The sequence below is a fragment of the Prionailurus viverrinus genome, chromosome C1 (genome assembly GCF_022837055.1).
Source record: "Prionailurus viverrinus isolate Anna chromosome C1, UM_Priviv_1.0, whole genome shotgun sequence".
In the NCBI taxonomy this organism is placed as follows: domain Eukaryota; kingdom Metazoa; phylum Chordata; class Mammalia; order Carnivora; family Felidae; genus Prionailurus; species Prionailurus viverrinus.
Window position 1 is genome coordinate 65,580,316 of NC_062568.1, and position 15,921 is coordinate 65,596,236.

Genomic DNA, 15,921 nt, shown 5'->3' on the forward strand with positions numbered 1-15,921 from the left:
CTTTCAGGAGTAAGTTCACACTCTCCCAAGGCAGCTGCTTTGAAGAAGTCATTAGATTTTACAAGCTTTGACATGTCTTTTGAAAGTCAGGCCATAGCTTCATATGCTTATAAGTCATATGTCATAATGTGCTGGATAGCTTCCTTTGACCTATAATCAAATCAGTGACTTAATAAAATTACCCAGAAAAAACCTAGGAGTATGAAATAACCTTTCAGACATTTGTTCAAGTAATATCTATGAACTTTTTAGAGAAAGTGTACAGGCTAGTCATATCAGTATAAAATTAAAGAGTGATATTGGAGAAGTTGTTCCTTTAGATTTTATTAAGGAGATTTAAACTGAAAAACACCTTTGGAAATCACCTGTGAATCAGAAAAGATTGAAGGACTTGCTAAAAGCAATGGACCTGTTACGGTGCGGGGCACGGAACTAGCAAATAGAACTTTACCTATCACTCTCTCTCCTCCAGCATGAGATAGTCAAGTGTCTTAATTTGGGGGATGTAGCCTAATATCTCCTTTGGTATTTGATCAGAAAAATAACAAACCATGAGTTCACTTTAAACAAATTTCTTTTTGCCCTGTAGGAAACCCACAAAAAGAACTATTTAATCAAAGAATGTAGTATTGAATCAGTAAAATTTGGAGAACAAACACTAAAAGCATAGACTACAATGCTGCATTTAAATTATTTTAAAATAATTAAGCAATACGGCCCCTCCCTTTGCTGTCAGTAAAACCCCTTTGTTCAGAAAAATGAGCTTGTGGGTTTTTTTTTACTTTTAAGTAAGCCTTTATTTCCTTATTTCACAAATAAAGTTGGCTGAATTGGTTGCCGGAAAAACGAGTTTTCTGCTTGATGCTTGGAAGTCTGTGCTTTTCATCAAATGTGGACTCAGCTTAGGCATCAGCCTCTGATATCTAGGACCTTGGGTTGTTTACCAACCATGGCAAGAAATTATCAGGTGGTAAATAATCTCACCTTCCAAGTAAAACAGTTTAAATGGCTTTGCAGATAGAGGTGAGTAATTTATCAGAAAATCTAAGCTGATAAAGAGACCGTGAAGAGGTCTTGTTAAAACTGAGGACCACCTAGTTACCTGTGCTTTCTAGGGTCCAGGTGTAACTTGATGCAAGACGCATTTAACTCAGGATGCATTATGGAGCTAGCTCTGGGAAAGTGAATGCGGAAATATTTCACACTCTCTTTAGCTCACCCAAGTTACCTGTTCATCTAAAGCAGCTGTCCTCAGTGTGCGCAATAAAAGGGGAGAAGATAACATTCTTTGCTTAGCGGAGATAGTCTTCCTGTTTGCCTGATTCTAAGATCTTCAAACACTCTGCCCTTTTTTTTTTTTCAATGAAAATGAAAGTTTTAAGTTTTAATCCAGAACAAAACCTTTTTTAAAGTTCCTTACTAACCAGAGGTGTGAGGAGACTATGTTTTTACTCTGGCATCTTAAAATATTTTGTGACCCTGGTTCCATTTTAGTGGTAAAAACAATGCACAGCCAGTTTTTTGTCTTTCACCCTAAGGAGTGAGAGGGAGGCATTGGAAAGTGGTTACTAGTAAGTAAGGATTATCATCATTCGTCTGAGAAGGCAAAGCTTCATTCTCAAATGAAACAATGGCTTGTCAGACTTATACTAACAAAATTCCATCCACAAAATTGCAAACCAGAATTTCTTTTCCCTGGGCCTCTTTTTCACTCAATTCACTCTTAATTTTATTTAGAGGCACAAGTCTCAATACACAGAATCCTACCAAGGCTGGTCTTATTATTAATGAAACTCATAAAGGAACCATGGAAGGAGACAGCAGTTTCTCCTTATCCCATTTTTTCATTTTGTGAAAGGCATCCATTCTATGCCAAAGTGATAAGACCTAGGACAGGGTATTAGTTTCCTGGGATCAATGTGACAAATCACCACAAACTTGGTGGCTTAAAACAATAGAAATCCATTGTGTCGCCATCCTGGAGGCTGTAAGCCCAAAGTCAAGGTGTCAGCATGGTCCTGCTCCCTCTGAAGCCTCCAAGGAAGAATACTCCCTCTCCTCTTCCACCTCCTGGTGGCTCTTGGCAGGACTCCATTGGCTTGTAACCATCTCCCCAATCTCTGCTCCCATCCATGAAGCCTTCTTCCCTGTGTCCCTCTGTGTTTCTTTGTACCCCCTCTTTTTATGAGGACACCATTCATTGGATTTGGGGCCCACTCAAATCCAATATGGTCACATCTCAATTCTTACTTTGATTATATCTGCAAATAAGGTCATTATCTTCCTTCATTTGAGCTGTTATGACAAAGTGCCATAGACTGAGTGGCTTAAAAACAACAGAAATTGATTTCTCACACTTCTGGAGGCTGAAGGTCTTAGACCAGGGTGCCAGCATGGTTGGGTTCTCGTGAGAGCTCTGTTCTGGGTTGGAGACCACCAACTTCTTGTATCCTCAAGTGATGGAGAGCAGAGCAAGGGAAGCAAGCTCTCTGGTGATTCGTAGAGGGCACTAATCCCATAAGGTTCTACCCTTACGACCTCATCTAATCCTAATTACCTGCCCAATGTCCCACTTCCTAATACTAGCCCTAATTCATATTAGGGTTTCAAAATATGAGTTTTAAGGAGACACAAAAAGTCCATAATAGTCACATTCTGAGGTTCTGGATTCACGTAAATTTTGGAGAACCCTACCCAGATCACTACAGACACTGCAACAAATAAGTTACATTTTAATAGCATGCAATCATAATCATAAATTTGGTCAAAAACCATCACTCAAAAGGCCTACAGCAACTAAAAGATACTGATAGTTTGGTTGTTGTTGCTTGGTCAATTCTGAAGGAGTTAAACATCTTGATTCCTTGTTGTGTGGAAACACTTCCAGCTAGAGAGAGCTGGCTTGGGATTATTTGTGGGAGTATCTACTGGCCGTGATGTAGAGTAGCTCTATCCTCACATAGCTATTTTACCATTTTTACCTTCCTTTTATAACCCAACGGCCAGGAAAAAAGAAGCTGACAAATGTAAGATAAGGATATATATTTTTAATTTTTTATGTTTATTTGTTTTTCACACACACACACACACACACACACACACAACACAAGCAGGGGAGGGGCACAGAGAGAGAGACACACACACAGGACCCGAGGTGGGCTCCACATTGACAGCAGGGAGCCGGACATGGGCTCGAACTCATGAAAGAACTTGACATCATGACCTGAGCCACCCAGGCGCCCCAAGGCTATTTTTTTTTTATGGGAGAAACTACTAACTAAAATTTGGTCTGAGGACTTTTGCAGGGTTTTAGTTATCTATACCATGAAGGATATGAAAGTATGGTTTGCTGAGTGTCAGGGCCTCCGTAGGTCATTCACCAGTTCCCAGTAAATGACCAGTAGGGACCCTGGGAAGAGGTCAGAGATGGGTAATGAGGTCTGCTTCGCTCCCTGAGCTCAAGGAGCAAACCTCCTACTTGCTTGTCCTGGGTCTAGAAGTTTCTTTCCATCATGAAAAACTGTAACTAGCAGGGCATGATATTTTCATCTTTAAAATGTCTTCATTGAATCATTGGCATTAGGTGCTTGGCATCCGACAAATCAAAACTCAAAAAAACTATCAGCCTTCATGAGTCATGCTTTGGTCAAATACCACATTTTGAAGTTAGACTTGGCTACATGGCAACATTCATTTATGATTCTCTTAACTCTGTTCCAAACCACAGTGTCTCCAAGCATAGGCATTCAATCAAATTAAACATTATAAACAGAGGGGCATGTAGTAGCAATTAAGCAGCAGTTGGAATGTGCAAATGCCTGTTAGAATTACTAGAAAAGCTGTCTAACTGAAAGAATGGCATTTCAGATGTGGTTGATGGACACTAGGGGAGGCAGGACATTCTGGTTCCGATAATCATGAACTATCCACTGCTTATAAAAAATTCTATAGTTTTAGTTTGGTTTGTCTTTTGAACATAACCTCTGTTCATTTCTTTCAGTTCTTTGTTTCAACACCAGTTTTCAGCTATGATGCCATTTCATACTACAAAATATTTAGCGACAAGGATGGCTACAAACATATTCACTATATCAAAGACACTGTGGTATGTTCCTTCCAAGATTTATCTCCTCAAAGATCATTCAGTTGAGGTTGCTCAAATAACGCTCAGCTTCACACAACATAATGTTTGTCTTTTTATAGGAAAATGCTATTCAAATTACAAGTGGCAAGTGGGAGGCCATAAATATATTCAGAGTAACACAGGATTCACTGTAAGTATTGCATGAAGCATGATGCACCATTCAGGTTTTAATTGGCACTGATGGACCCACAAATGATACTGTACCACCTCTTAGTTAAAAGCATTTTTTGTTACTTACTCTGTAGTGTAGTTCAGACAGCTGTGGTTTCATTAAAATTGTGTATTCTTTAATAGTTAACATGATTTCTTTTAGGAAAGAATATTTAGTCAGCAGTCACTTCTCTTCTGATACTTGGTAGATAATTACATTAAAAGTATAAAATTTTAGAAATAATAACGACTTTTAAACACAAATTTTACTCTTTAGCACTTGAAGAAATGAGCAAGCTTCAAAAGTCCATGAAGGGCAGCCCACAGATACAGAAAGTTTTTTGTAGTGATTCACTGTTATAGAAGTTTAAGATTATTATCTACAATAGCTATCTTTAAAAAAAAGTTTATTTACTTATTTTGAGAGAGAGAGAGAGAGAGAGAGAGAAAGAGAGAGAGGGAGAGAGAGCGCCAGGGGGGAGAGACAGAGAGAGAGGGAGAATCCCAAGCCGAATCTGTGCTCTCAACACAGAGTCCAACGTGGGGCTTGAACTCATGAACCATGAGATCCTGACCTGAGCCAAAGTCAGGAGTCAGACACTTAATCAACTGAGCCACCCAGGCTCCCCAGCTATCATTTTTTGAGCAATTACTTCATACCATATACTGTAAAGTAGAAACAATTACCCTGGTTATACAGATGAGAAAGCTGAGCCTTGGAAATTAACATGGCCAAGACTGCATATTTAATTAGTAGCAGAACTAGGATTCAAACCTAACACATATTAAATCTAAGGTTCTTATTGTGATCTCAACATGGGACTTCTTCCTTCCAGTTCTTTCCTCAGTCCATCCTGTGTGCTATCTAAATAAATCATCTTAAAATAATCATTTATGATCAAACTTCTCTAGTCAAGAATGTACAGTTTCTTTCCCTTGCTTCTAATAAACTCCAAATCCAGGGTACTTTCTTATAACCTGCCTGTCATTATCTGTAATTCTAAGAGCAAAGAAAGGGAATCATTAGTCCAGGCTCACTGGATAAAAACATGTCGGAAACCATTTGTCGATTTATGGCACTCTTGGAACATTTGACAAAGGAGTTTGAACATTATATGGAGAAGTCATTACAATCACCAGTGTAAGAAGAGTGATGAGATAAACGTGGATGGCAAATTTCAGACATAACAGGGTTAGGACTTCAGGGGAAACCAAAGCCAGGGAGACCCAGCTATGGTCATAATCCAGGCCTGCAATGATAGAGACCTAAATTAGAATAGTGGCAATAAAATATGGACTCTTTGAGGAAAAAGCTACGCCTCCTTTCTTTGTGTGTCCTTAGCACTTGACATAGTGCCTGACACATAGCTGGAATTCTGTAAATATTAGTTAAGTGAGTGAGAGGAAGGAGATAGACCATAAAGACAGATGGAGGTTGAACAAGACTGGTGACTTCGTGGCAGTGAAGGAAAAGGGAAAGGCAAGGCAAACTGGACTCTGCTGCAAGTGTCAGATGAAGGTAATCAATCGTGAAGCCTTTGACAGAATAAGAAAGCTGTGGGAGGGTGGGGGGAGGGTGGTGCTGTTTGGAAAAGATACTGAGTATTTTATTCACTAGTAGTTTCAGATGATGTGGAGGAAGGCAAGTGCAAGTGACCATCAGTATATCAGCGTTGAAATCAGTAAAGTCATGTAGAAAAATGCTGGGTCAGAAGATACATTTAATCCTAGGAGTGATTGGCATTCTGTTGCCTTTTCTTTTTACTCGCGGGTAACAAGGTTTTTATGACAGTGAACACATAGTAGTACCTGAGCCACTGAACAACCTCAAGAATTAAAAATTGGTAACTAAACCTAACTTTCTACAGTCTATTATGCTGTTCTTGAAGGGAAAAAAAAAAGGCGGTTTCTTCGTGATATTCAGATGAACTCAGAGGAGTGAAAATCATGCCACTAAATTGGATTTCCCACTTCATGGCTATATTAAGACAGGTTAGAACTGGGACCCAGATACTTAAGTAACAAGTATGTTCTCCTGTGACTTCTTTTGCATCTGGGTAAATCAACATGCCCCTTTGTGTTGTGTCATAGTGTGGATACGTTTCTGGATTTATAACAAACTTCTCTGTCAGGGCTTCTATAAAACAAATCCAAAATATCTTCAGAATCACAAACAGAATTAAATAATATAACATAGAGAAACCAGTAAACTTTATCATGGTAAGGAAGGGGGTGATATTAATCAATATCCTAGCTTATTTTGTATAACTCATAAATAATGAATCAGAATATAATACACCTATAGTAAAAAAAAGAATATTTGGCACACTTTAATCCTCCTATGATTTGAAAGTCAGAGTAAGTATATAAAATTCAGTATTATAAACAGCAATGACTGGGGCACCTGGGTGGCTCAGTCACTTAAGCATCCAACTTTGGCTCAGGTCATGATCTCATCGTTCGTGAGTTCGAGCCCCACCTCAGGCTCTCTGCTGTCAGCACAAAGCCCACTTCAGATCCTCTATGCCCCCTCTGTCTGCCCTTCCCTCACTCATTCTCTCTCTCTCTCTCTCTCTCTCTCTGTCTCTGTCTCAAAAATAAATAAACATTTAAAAATAAGTTAATAACCAGCAATGATTTATCTACATAAGTGCCAATTAATATAGTTTCATTAGATGAACATTGGACTACATTGTTTACTCTATTAGTACTAAAAATTCTATCACCATTTAGTTATAAATATTTATCTAATAGCTTCTGAATGTATTTCAGGTTTTATTCTAGCAATGAATTTGAAGGCTACCCTGGAAGAAGAAATATCTATAGGTAATTTATGTCAATTCATTCTAGTATTTGTATACATTAATTTGAATGAAAATATGTCAGAGCCCTTTGGATACATAGAATATCTTTAAAGCATAAATGTAATAAAAATAATATATGAATTAAGGTAAAACATTTGGAGCATACTGTACCCCACATCAGTATAAAATATACACCCCCCAAATATTAGCTAACTCAAAATGTCTTCAGAAAGAAAAGCCAAGGAATTCTAATGCTGATAAAAACATGATACTAAATACTTCAACTAAATTTAGAGGTAATTGACGATGTTCATTCACTTAGCAGACACTAATTAAGTCCCTATTGTGTACCAGGTATGGCGTTGACTCCCATATTGTGTGATTTCTTTTAACATGGTTCACCTTGGCATAAGCCTATTAGGATTGGAGAAAATTCCTCTCTCTTCCCAAATTAGTGTTTAAGTTGGCCCAATTGTCCCCTTGGCAAATGGAATGGTGGCCTCGCCCCACTAAACATTTTTAAAAAGGGAGAAAAAATGAATGGTGCCCTCAACAGCCCTTTCTGATGTAGAAGTAAAAGGCATAGGCTGATAGTAAAAGACATGGGCTGATAGTCTGCTATATGCCAGGCACGTTTTTATCTGCTTTACATATGTAATTTTGTTGAATCCCTACAACTTCAGGAGGCAGGCAATACTGTTATAGCCAGAATTTGTACCTGGGCATGCTGACCTAATCCCCTTACTGTTAACTGCCTACATAATATTTCCAAGATTACACCAAAATGTGAACATGAATGCAGACTGTAACCAAGGAAATAAGAAATTTTCCCTCTGCTGCATTCCTCTGCTCCTTCCTGTATCATGACTTCTTATCTGTTGGGGAGAATCCCTCTATGGCGCCAGCAATGTCCCTGGCTCCCCTCTACCATGTCCAAGGCAAGATCAAGGGCAGCAGCAGAAAGAACACTGCAGCAGCCACAGATTATTTTACCAGTCACAACAGATTCTGACCCTGACCCATGTTGGCATCATACCATCTAGTCTGCCCCAAATGAGATTCTGATTCTGAATGTTTGGGGTAAGGTCTTGGAGTCTGTATATTAAAACCAACCACCTCCTTCAGGAACCACACAGAAGGTTCTACTGGGGAGAGGGTGTAGGTCCATGTTGGCTTATGTAAGAATGCCGGTAGGGAAGCATTCCCAGGAAGAGCTTCTCTGAACCAAAACTTCCTTCTGAAAAGAATGAAAGGCACTGGAGGCACTTAAAAACTGTGTTTTTTTTTAATTTCCAATTTGCTTATTACTAATTTCCCCTTCCAGATATATGATAAGAACAGCGACCCTTTTCTTGGTGAGACTGCCAGATTTCCTTGCATGTTTTACATGGGAGTACAAAAAGAGAGATGGAAAGATGAAGAACTATGCATTGCCAACCAATTTGTAAGATGTGAGAGATGAATGGCTATGGGAAGTGGTTACCTCACTTCCATTCAAGGTGTTAGGTATTTCTCCCACCCCAGAGAAACTGGGGGGGCTTCTCCCTCAAGTCTGGTGCCTCTTCAAGCAAAGATGATTGAAAATCAGGCTACATCAAAATACTGTAATTCCCCTTCACTTTAAATGATATTGGCAAGAGAAAAATAGAGTGGGTTTGATGTCAATATGTAAATTAGTCATTTTACATGGAGTAGTACATTTTGATAAATACAATCTCAAAATTTCAGCTTAGTTTTATTTTCATTTTCCTCTAGAATTAGCATTGGAAGCTATCCTCCAAGCAAAAAGTGCATTACTTGCCATCTAAGGAAAGAAAGGTGCCAATATTACACAGCAAGTTTCAGTGACTACGCCAAGTACTATGCACTTGTCTGCTATGGTAGGTAATGGACCCAACACGAACTCTACCACATCACTGCCAGTGTGGTTGCCTTCATCACCACTATCCTCTAGCCGATCTTAACTACGGGTTATCAAGTACCTTTATGGGAGGGGATCTTACCTATGTTATCTGACCTGATGCTTATGGGGGAAAAGAATAAAAAGAAGATAGGAGAGCATTATTATCTCTTTTTTTTTTCGCAGTTGAGGAAATAGAATAGCTTGCAAAAGGTCTGCACTGCTGGCAAGCATCAGAGTTAGGATGGGACCAAGGATCTATTGACTGTAAATCCCAAGCTCTTACCCGCCACCTGCCACAGTACCATCTAGTTATATGCAAACACCATCTAGCAGCTATTTCAGCAAGACTCGAGCAATAGTATTAAAAGAAGCATTCTGTGTTAAAAATGGTTGCCGGACTTCGGCCCCATTTGCCTGGAAAATGTCAAACTCTTATAGCCATGAGGAAGAATAACGTCCTAGAAACATGAGCTCCTTCCCTTGGAGGCCAATAATTCTTTGAAGTACAGTTTCAGCGAGGATGGAAAATAAAGTTTGTCACCCAGAATGTCCTTTCTAAATTTGGGAAACATAAGAATTCATTCAAATATTAAAAAGTCATGGGTAATTAAATACACTAAATACTTCATGGATTTTTTTAGGTCATGTGTACATTTAGCTAATCATTTCTATCCAAAATATTTTATTTTATGCATAACATCTTAGCTATATCTTGAACATATGAAAAGCAATGAAACAGGTCAGGTTGGGCATCAGTAGATCAATGAAATATGTTGGGGTCATGGAGATTTGGAAAATGGACTTGAGAAATACCTACTTTTCCATTCTTTGTCCCATCCCCATAATTAAATCCCTGAGTTTCTCTGGTGGGGAACAGCAAATGGAAGATGTTATTACAAAATGCACACCACTCAGCTCTTTCTGGTATCAACTCCCAGTGGAAGGCAGCTCAGAGAACAAAAGGAATCTTTGCCCGATGGAGATCCCTGAGCAGTTGCAGAAGACCCCAGGTTCTTTACTTCCCAGAAGGAAGGCTTCCCTGACATGCCATTCTCCTCACTCCAGTCATCTGGCCCCTGAACCAGAGCCCCAACTCATTTGACTGCGGAAATGAATAAGCATTTTACCCCAAATGCCCCCTGTAAGATGGCACAAGATGTCGGTTTGTTACAACTATTTTCACAAAATGTTGGGTCAATGACATCTCTGAAAAGCCAAGAGATTGTTGTTCATAATCATATGTGCTGAATGTGGTTATGGTACTTAAAGGTATATATTAAATGTCCTTGTCAAATTATATGCAACATTTTTCAACCCAAGCTATGTATTCAGGCAAAACATATTGAAAGCTTACATGCCAGGCATGTAGTATCATTGAATTAACTCTACTGAGTAATCTGTTTGTCTTTCTCTCCTGAAGGCAGAGGATGCTTTCCTTTAATCTTCACATTCATAAGGCCAAGAAAAATGGCTAATGCATAATAATTATGTATAATGTATAATGCATAATTGTTGAATGAACATAGGTACGAAAGAAGATCCAAGCATTACTGCCTTTTGTGAAGTCTAACAAAAAAACTTTTTCTTATGCCGATATATTTACTGATAAAGACATCAGTGACCCTACACTTGCATACACTCCTTTGTGTTTGTGTGCTTTCTGCATTTGCATAATGCTTCAACCCTTTTTGAAAGCACTATGCCACTTTTTATAGCGGTTTGTCTTCCTAATGTTTGCTCGAGTCTGAGTGCCCACTGAAAAGATAAGGAAGCAAAGACTAAGCTCTCCTCAAAAGTTGGTGGAAGAGTCCTTTCTAGAACTTGAATCGCCTGACTTTTCCACACTCACTCTTGCTCGGCAGTATGGTAATTTCCCATTTAGCAAAAAATATACTGTGTGGGAAGCATCACATCGTCTGGTGTTTTTGAAGCTCCAGTAAAATGAGTCACTGAGCCATCATAAGAAAAACCTTGAAATCTTTCCCTTTAGGACTAAGAGTAAAGCCTCATTATGTAACTTCAAACTCTCCAAGAGAGATGGTGAGTAAATCCCAGAGAATAGGATTAAATAGGTGAAAACCCTCTTCGTGATGCCGATGGAACAAAAGTAATGCAAAGGGGGGATTCCAGACAATTGATGCTTTTATGCCATTTGTGCTCAGGTCTTTTGTATCTAGGGCAGTCAGTTATTATTTAGTGTCATAATTTGGCCAGAAAAGATATGCTAGTTGTCACTACTGGAACCGCATACCCGTGAAAATTCCATAGGATGGATGCTGGTTGACTAAAGTCAACAAATTCTGATTCATGTTTCATTTCCTTACATTCTGACCACAAATATAATATGTGTTTGTCCCTTCTAATACCTTTGAAGAAAAGCTGGCCAAAATGACAATCTCTGAAATTAAGTTCTATACAATTTTGGACACTCCACACAATAACGAATTGTTGTTTTTTTGAGGGAGTCTAATAAATAGTATCCCTTCTCCTCACTCTCAAGTTAGACTGAAGGGTCAAGAAGGAAATTAAACTATTTAGCTTTATTACTTGTAAATGTTAATTGGAAAATGTGGTTAAATGTGTACAGCTTCCTAATATTGTACCTCAGAATTATAATTACACAAATATGGGTATGACTGGACAGCCACTGGCTGCCCCCACGGAGCCCGGCACTATCCTATTTGGAACACTGAGGACCCGACAAAAGCAGGGAGAACGATGCCAGGAACAAGGCAGAAGAAGGAGTTGTTAAATCTAGGTCTTCTCAGAATTCATCAAAAGGTCAGCCCCTCTTCTGCTTGCCTGGGATCCAGGGTGCTACCCGAATGATGTTCCAAAAAGAAGGCAGAAGCATCAGAAGTGCAACGAAGCTCTACCCCTAACCTCCATGTTGTTTCTTTTAACGCATTGACTGCCTGAGCAAATTTATCCTTTAAGAGGATATTATTTTATCTCTCAAGTGAGAGAAAATTAGTGCTTAATTATTTGTAGGTCTTGTTAAAATGGCCAGTTTCTGCACAGAGGCCCTGAGTTCCATGCTGGAATATGTAGTGGACACTGAAGTGCCACCCAGAACCTCCCACCTCAGGACTGAACCCCTCATTCTGCCAGCTGCTGAGGGTGCCAGCGGCTGACAGCTCACAGCTCAGCTCCCACCCTGGGACGTGCCTTGCCACAGCCAATGGCCACTCCATTCTGTGTAAAAGCCAGCCCGGCTGGTACATGAAGGCAACTCTGTAGGCCATCCAGCTCTGGAGCTCCCTGTGGGGTCGGCTGAGTTTTGTGTTTTGACTGCACTGAAGCCCACCTTCCCTCACTGTCTCATCCCTCCTAATACTACCCCAGAAAAACTGCTCGCCCACAAAACTCCTGCTGGGTCTGTTTCCCAGGGAATGTGACCTGCCACAGCACATTTGAACAGGCAACAGATTCTAGATAAATTTATTTCTTCATTTATTAATTACATAGAAAAAAGATGTTGAGTTCTACTGAGCATTGAACCAAGAAGCCAGACTGAAAGTATTATCTGGGTACTGGTGAAGGTTATTGGATAATAGAGACTTAGCTAACGTAGCTCATACAGCATGGTGTCTTCTCAGAAGGCCATTTGCCACAGCAGTTTCTGGGGACCATTTCTGTAACTAGATCCTGGACTATTCAGGATCCCTCCTGGTAAAGCGCACCGGTGACTCTTCTCTCACATCTCATCTTTGGGCTCTGATCTCTTGTGTAGGTTAAACTTACTTAACTTACAAGGTGATGTTTTCTTCTCTCTGGGGGAAAAAAATAGCTGTAGAATTAAAAGATGAAGTTGAGCCTGACATTAACCACAAAGATGACCAGCAGTTCTTATTGGAAACCCAGGGTTTATTTAAAAGCTAAAGCATGTGTTTGTTTTTATCCTGTGCACAGGCCCAGGCCTCCCCATTTCCACCCTTCATGACGGTCGCACTGATCAAGGTACGCTCTCTTGCATGCTGCTGTCTAAAGAAACGCTGAACTGTCGGTGACATCACACTAGAGGAAGCAAGACACTTTCCTCACACCAACACGGGGACTGTGATGGAGTCTTGTTCTCATAAAGCCTCTTGTTATGTAGATTTGGGTATTCTTTGAGTCAAACTGGACCCTATGAAATTTAACAATTATTTGCAGTAAGACCCTGGCATAACACGGATGGGTTGTTATCACAGGGATTCATACTGTCTTCCCCAATCGGCCCCCTAAAAAACACAGCAGCTTAGCACTAGAAGGACAGTTAGGATATTTAGCACAACCTCCCTCCCAAATCAGAATTCCTGCTTTTTTTGTAACATCCCAAACTGGAGACAAATTCCAGATATAAGTCCAGTTCAAAGCAGAGGGTGACTATCACGCTGGCTTTTTGTTTTAACAGCTACATCACAGTGTTGCTACGTATGAAAGCCCTGAAATTCAGAGGCTTTTCCCATCTTCAACTATGATCAAGATCGTCCTCCTCCATCCTGTATTTATGATATAGGTTAAAAAGGGTTCACAGACCAAAGATGACTGTCTTTGCCCTCGGCGGAGTTATCCAAGTGTGTCACTGCCCCGTGCTCTCCCAGCAATTCCCCGTTGTCTTCTGATTTACTATTAAAGGACATTTTAGGTCGAAGTTGATGGAGACAAGGGACAATGAGGGACTTGAGCACTTGTGCCTGTGATCCTGATCCCTGAACAGCTTTGATGACAAGTCAGGAGACTGTTTTGGGATTAGTTTGGCTGCCAGCACAATGGCTCAAGTATAATAGGTGAAAATATGGTAATGAGGAAAAACAGAGTCAATTCAGGAGCTCTGGACAGGACAGGCATTGTAATACAGGGACTGTGAATTTAGTTTCATTTTGAAGTTTTGTTTTTTTTTTTTAACCTTGTGGCTAATAATGAAATACTTTTTTTTTTAATTTTTTTTTCAACGTTTATTTATTTTTTGGGACAGAGAGAGACAGAGCATGAACTGGGGAGGGGCAGAGAGAGAGGCAGACACAGAATCGGAAACAGGCTCAAGGCTCTGAGCCATCAGCCCAGAGCCCGACGCGGGGCTCGAACTCACGGACCGCGAGATCGTGACCTGGCTGAAGTCGGACGCTTAACCGACTGCGCCACCCAGGCGCCCCTGAAATACTTTTAAGAATAAGTGATTGTATTTCTCAATATGGCTCAACTCAACCTTGAGTAAGAGACATTTTAAAGCAATACTACATTCAAATCTGTAATCTTTTGCTTTAATGGAAATTCCCATAAATGTATGATTTCCATTTTATCATGGCTGTTAAAGGTCAGCTTCCCTTTTCTCAGGGCATGAATTTCCACTCTCTTATTATCCTTCTCCTCTTCCTGCCAGGTATCGATTTCTGTACTGCATACAAAAGTGTTACTACTTCTCTCAATACTTACAAAGCAGGCGCAGTGTTCATGTCATTTTCATTTGTCATATGTATTTATATGTTTTCTAACTCTCCTACAGAACACAAATTTTTTTAGAGCATAGTTATGCAAACTTGCCTAGCGATGAAATTCTCCAGAGATATTTATCATAAAGGCCTGAGCTTTCAGGCGCGCCCCAGAAATTCCAGTTCAGTACCTCTTTGACTGGGCTAGAGAATTTGTATCTTTAATAAATTCCCAGATATGTCTTGGAGCTGCTTTTTGGAATTGATGCTGTGTCTTCTATTCATTTGTAGCTTTTGTTTTCTTTTGTTTTGTTTTTACCATTTTCCATTGCATTTCATGCCAGAAATCTTTATTCAACATATATTTATTAAGCACCTATCACATTAATCCAGGCACTGTGCTGGATACTAGATCTTAAAAATGAACAGATACTGGATTAGATATGACTGGGTTAGATTAGGTAGATTTCCTTTCCTCAAGGAAATTATAGATCAATGGGGAATGCAGACATGTGAATGGACAATACTGTGGGGTAGAGAATTCAGATACGGGAAATAGAGCATGAAAGCACATAAGCAGGGCACCGCATCTGGGTTTCAGGGGTTTGGAAATGTCTCATAAGGATAGATAGTCAATCTGGAAACCCACAAATATGAAGGAGGTATTAATTCTGCTTGGATGTCTGGCTTGGTCAAGTGGATTGATATTGATGTTTTTTTTTTACTGGAAGAGGGATTCACAACAGAGAGAATATTTTTGTGGAGATGATGAGTTTTATTTTTAACGTTGAGCTTGAGGCACTGCGACGATATCCAAGTGGAGCTGACTGGAGTGGCAAAGTTTTCAATCTGGACATCACGGGATCAGTTTGGACTGAAGATAAGGAACACGAAGTCATTACTTTATGAAATATATGGTTACTGAGGCCATGGAAGTGGATGAGACTGCAGAGTAGGAAAAATGAGGGTGGGCGGAGGTAGTAGAAAGTGAGCCTAGAATAAAACTGTGCAGAATACCAACATGAGAAATGGGAAGAGGAAAATGACCCTGTAAAGGAGACACAGAGGGACCAGAAGGAGGACAACCTTGTGGATATGGTATCAAAGAAGGCAGGGAGGAGGGCAAAGAGGGCAAAGAGGGAGTGCCCACCTGTGTCAAGTGCTGCAGAGAGTGAAGTGAGACCTGCTCCAAATCAATGAATTTAACAAGAGGGAATTAGCATTGTCTTGGTCGGAGCATTTTCAGAGAACAGTGCAGGTGGCAGCCAGAATAAAGCAAGTTTAGGCTTGCAGAGGAGGTAGATAAAAAGACAGTATTTTCAATAGGTCTGACTGAGGAGAGGAGGGAGAGGGGGGTGGATGATGGCTGGAAGCAGTTGATAGAAGTTCAATTTTGTTTTTGAAAGATAATAAACATTTGAGCGTGGTTAAATGCTGATGGAAGAAATGAAGAGACCAAAGGGGTTGAAGACATAAAGGAGGGGAGTCCCCAAGGAGTTGGGAAAA

General features: G+C 40.0%; 1 protein-coding gene across 2 annotated transcripts in view; it reads left to right on the forward strand.

Moving 5' to 3' along the window:
- Positions 1 to 15,921, forward strand: part of FAP (fibroblast activation protein alpha) — a 74,151-nt gene that overhangs the window by 37,223 nt on the left and 21,007 nt on the right. For both annotated transcript variants that reach the window (XM_047873850.1, XM_047873851.1), the window contains 5 exons: positions 4,001 to 4,105; positions 4,204 to 4,274; positions 7,067 to 7,120; positions 8,854 to 8,978; positions 12,914 to 12,961. In XM_047873850.1, the coding sequence (XP_047729806.1) occupies positions 4,001 to 4,105; positions 4,204 to 4,274; positions 7,067 to 7,120; positions 8,854 to 8,978; positions 12,914 to 12,961 (403 nt within the window). The remainder of the gene's footprint in view (positions 1 to 4,000; positions 4,106 to 4,203; positions 4,275 to 7,066; positions 7,121 to 8,853; positions 8,979 to 12,913; positions 12,962 to 15,921) is intronic.